Source organism: Entamoeba nuttalli (genome assembly GCF_000257125.1).
Source record: "Entamoeba nuttalli P19 unplaced genomic scaffold asmbl_3156, whole genome shotgun sequence".
Classification (NCBI taxonomy): domain Eukaryota; phylum Evosea; order Mastigamoebida; family Endamoebidae; genus Entamoeba; species Entamoeba nuttalli.
In genome coordinates, this window is record NW_008575874.1 from 1 (window position 1) to 2811 (window position 2811).

Here is a 2811-nt window from a genome sequence, read left to right on the forward strand (position 1 = left end):
TTAGTTTTCTCTTCTTTCTCTTTTTTTTTTAAAAAAATCTTATATAGAAACTAAGAAAATAAGTTAATTTAATGGCAGAAGAGGAGCAATGCAATCAATTTAAAAAGTATCAAGATTATTTTGAAAAACAAAGTGACATTATGAAGAAATATGATGAAACATTATTTGATAGATGGCTTCATGGAGAAAAAGGTGTTATTGATCAACCACCACAACACCAAGGAGAAAGAAGATGTATTGACTTCAATTGTTGCCATTCTGAAATGGATTCAACATATTCTATGTATTGTCAAACAAGTAGAGTTCCTTATTGTCATCAACATTATTCATATACCCGATATCTTCAACCACCAATATTATGTACTTCAAATCCAGGAATTAATATAACTACAAAATTTGTACATACTTCAATTAATAAAAATAAAACACCTGTTTATTGTATGAGATGGACTCCTGATGGAAGAAGAATTGTTACTGGGAATGAAAAAGGAGAATTTACATTTTGGAATGGTCTTCAATTTAATTTTGCATGTTTAAGTGGAGCACATGACACAGCTGTAAGATGTATGACATGGAGTCATAGTGGAGGACATATGGTAAGTGGAGAACAAGGAAGTAATGGAAGTAGTAGTATTATTTATTGGAATCCATCACTTGCACCTGTTGTTACTCTTAAGACAGCACATAGTGAACTTATTAGAGAAGTAAGTTTTTCACCTAATGACCTTAGATTTGCAAGTTGTAGTGATGATAAAACAATTGGAATTTGGGATTTTAATAAACAAGTTTGTGAAATTAGATTTGATGAAAGTGAAAATGCAGTTTATTCTGTTGATTGGCATCCAACAGAATCTCTTTTACTTAGTAGTTCTAAAGGAAAAGTAAGAATATGGGATCCAAGACTAAAAGAAAAAGTAGGTATGTTTTCTCCTCACAAGACTGAAATTAACAAAGTTAGATGGAATAAGAATGGAAAATGGTTTTTAACATGTTCTAAAGATTTTAAAATAATTTTACATGATATTCGTATGTTTAATAAACCATTAATGATTTTTGAAAAACATATGAAAGATGTTACAATTGTCAATTGGCATCCAATTCAAGAAGATTTCTTTGTTTCTGGAGGTGCAAATGGTGTCATTTATTTTTGGGACACTGAACATTCTAAACCTATTGGTGAAATTCCTGTTGCTCATGATGGAGCTATTTGGGATTTACAATGGCATCCTGTTGGTCATTTATTAGCATCTTGTGCTCATGATCAAACTACTAAATTTTGGAGTCGAGATAGATGTGGAGATTCTTTGGAAATTAAGAAATATCAAGGAACAAATAGAGATTATGACCCAATCATTCCAATGTATGATGATGATCTTGAACAACCATATCTTGCTCCTGTATTTATTCCAAATCAAATTAATCCATCTCGTATTAATGGTTTCCATGATATTTAATTAATTTCTTTGCTTGTTTTTATTGAAATATTTACATTATTATATCACTTCTTCTTTTTCATTATTTCTTTTCTAACTAAAATTGAATTTTATCATATTTCTTTTATTCATTTTCTTATTTGAAACAAAATATAATCAATTCCTTTAGACTAGATCTATTTGGTAACTGAATGTTTAATTTTAAGCTTAGTAGTATTGATTATTATCTTTCGTCTTCATTTAATAAAAATATGATTATTTGAATCTTAAAATATTCACATTACTGTGAATTATGGATGAGTCATTGAATTATTATGAGTTTCTTGGTATTTCTAAAGACGCCAATGACCAAGAAATTAGAAAAGCATACAAAGCTAAAGTACTTCACACGCATCCAGACAAAATTAAAAACCCTCAACCAAGTGATTTTGACAAGTTTCATAAACTTCAATTGATTAAAGACACTTTACTTGACACTGAAACAAGAAAAGTATATGATAAAATGATTACAAGTCAATTAGCCACAAGAAAAGCAATAGAAGAGATGGAAGCAGACAGAAAAAAGATGATTAATGAACTTCTCCAACAAGAGAAACAATATCAAGAATCAGAAAAAATAAAAGATTTGTTTAAAGAACATAATAAACGAATTGAAGGAGACAGAGTTGCAAAATTAATCAAAAAATGGTATTTTCATCGACAAAACAAGGCTCCATCATCTATTAAACGAAGTATTAGAATTTTTTGGAGTAATAAAGTACCAAAAGGATATTTTAACAAAGAATTCATCAGACAGAAATGCATGACACTTGGTGATGTTGTTGGTGTTTCTCTTAAGGACCAAATGTGTTTCGTTTTATTTAAGAACGACAACACAATAACCAAAATTGAAATGAAAAATGAACATGGGAATGTGTTTAATGATGAAATGAAAGATTCTAATATCGAAATTTTAAGAAATACATATCTTCATTCTTCAACACAACTAAATGATTTTAAACAGTACGAACAACAAATATTACAAAAGGCTTATATCAAATTAAAAGAAACTAACCCAGGCATAACTAATCCATCTGTTCATACCAAACAAAATACTATTATAATTGATTAACATTAATACAACTTAATCCATTTTCTTATTACCCATTTTCTTAACTTTAATTTCTCTCTTTTTTATCTATTTCAACATTCAAACACTTCACTTTTTACTCTTTATCAATTAATATCTTATTTTATTGTCTTTCTTCTTATTAATGAAAATATTCATCTATCTCTAATTCCTTTCCTTCCTTTGTTCTTTTTTTTATTCCCTTTCTTGTTTTCTTTTGATATGTATAACTTGATTATTTTTTTGTCTTTGAAAAAATATTTTATTTAT

At 28.1% G+C, this 2811-nt stretch overlaps 2 protein-coding genes across 2 annotated transcripts; both read left to right on the forward strand.

The window, feature by feature from the left end:
• Positions 1 to 71: 71 nt before the first annotated feature.
• On the forward strand, positions 72 to 1454 carry ENU1_057540 (WD domain, G-beta repeat-containing protein; the record flags this gene model as incomplete). The annotated part of the gene is made up of 1 exon (XM_008858056.1): positions 72 to 1454. The coding sequence occupies one exon, from the start codon at positions 72 to 74 to the stop codon at positions 1452 to 1454; it is 1383 nt and encodes a 460-aa protein (XP_008856278.1).
• Positions 1455 to 1725: 271 nt separating this feature from the next.
• Positions 1726 to 2544, forward strand: ENU1_057550 (DnaJ domain containing protein; the record flags this gene model as incomplete). The annotated part of the gene is made up of 1 exon (XM_008858057.1): positions 1726 to 2544. One exon carries the CDS (start codon positions 1726 to 1728, stop codon positions 2542 to 2544), a length of 819 nt encoding a protein of 272 aa, XP_008856279.1.
• Between the last annotated feature and the right edge of the window lie 267 nt (positions 2545 to 2811).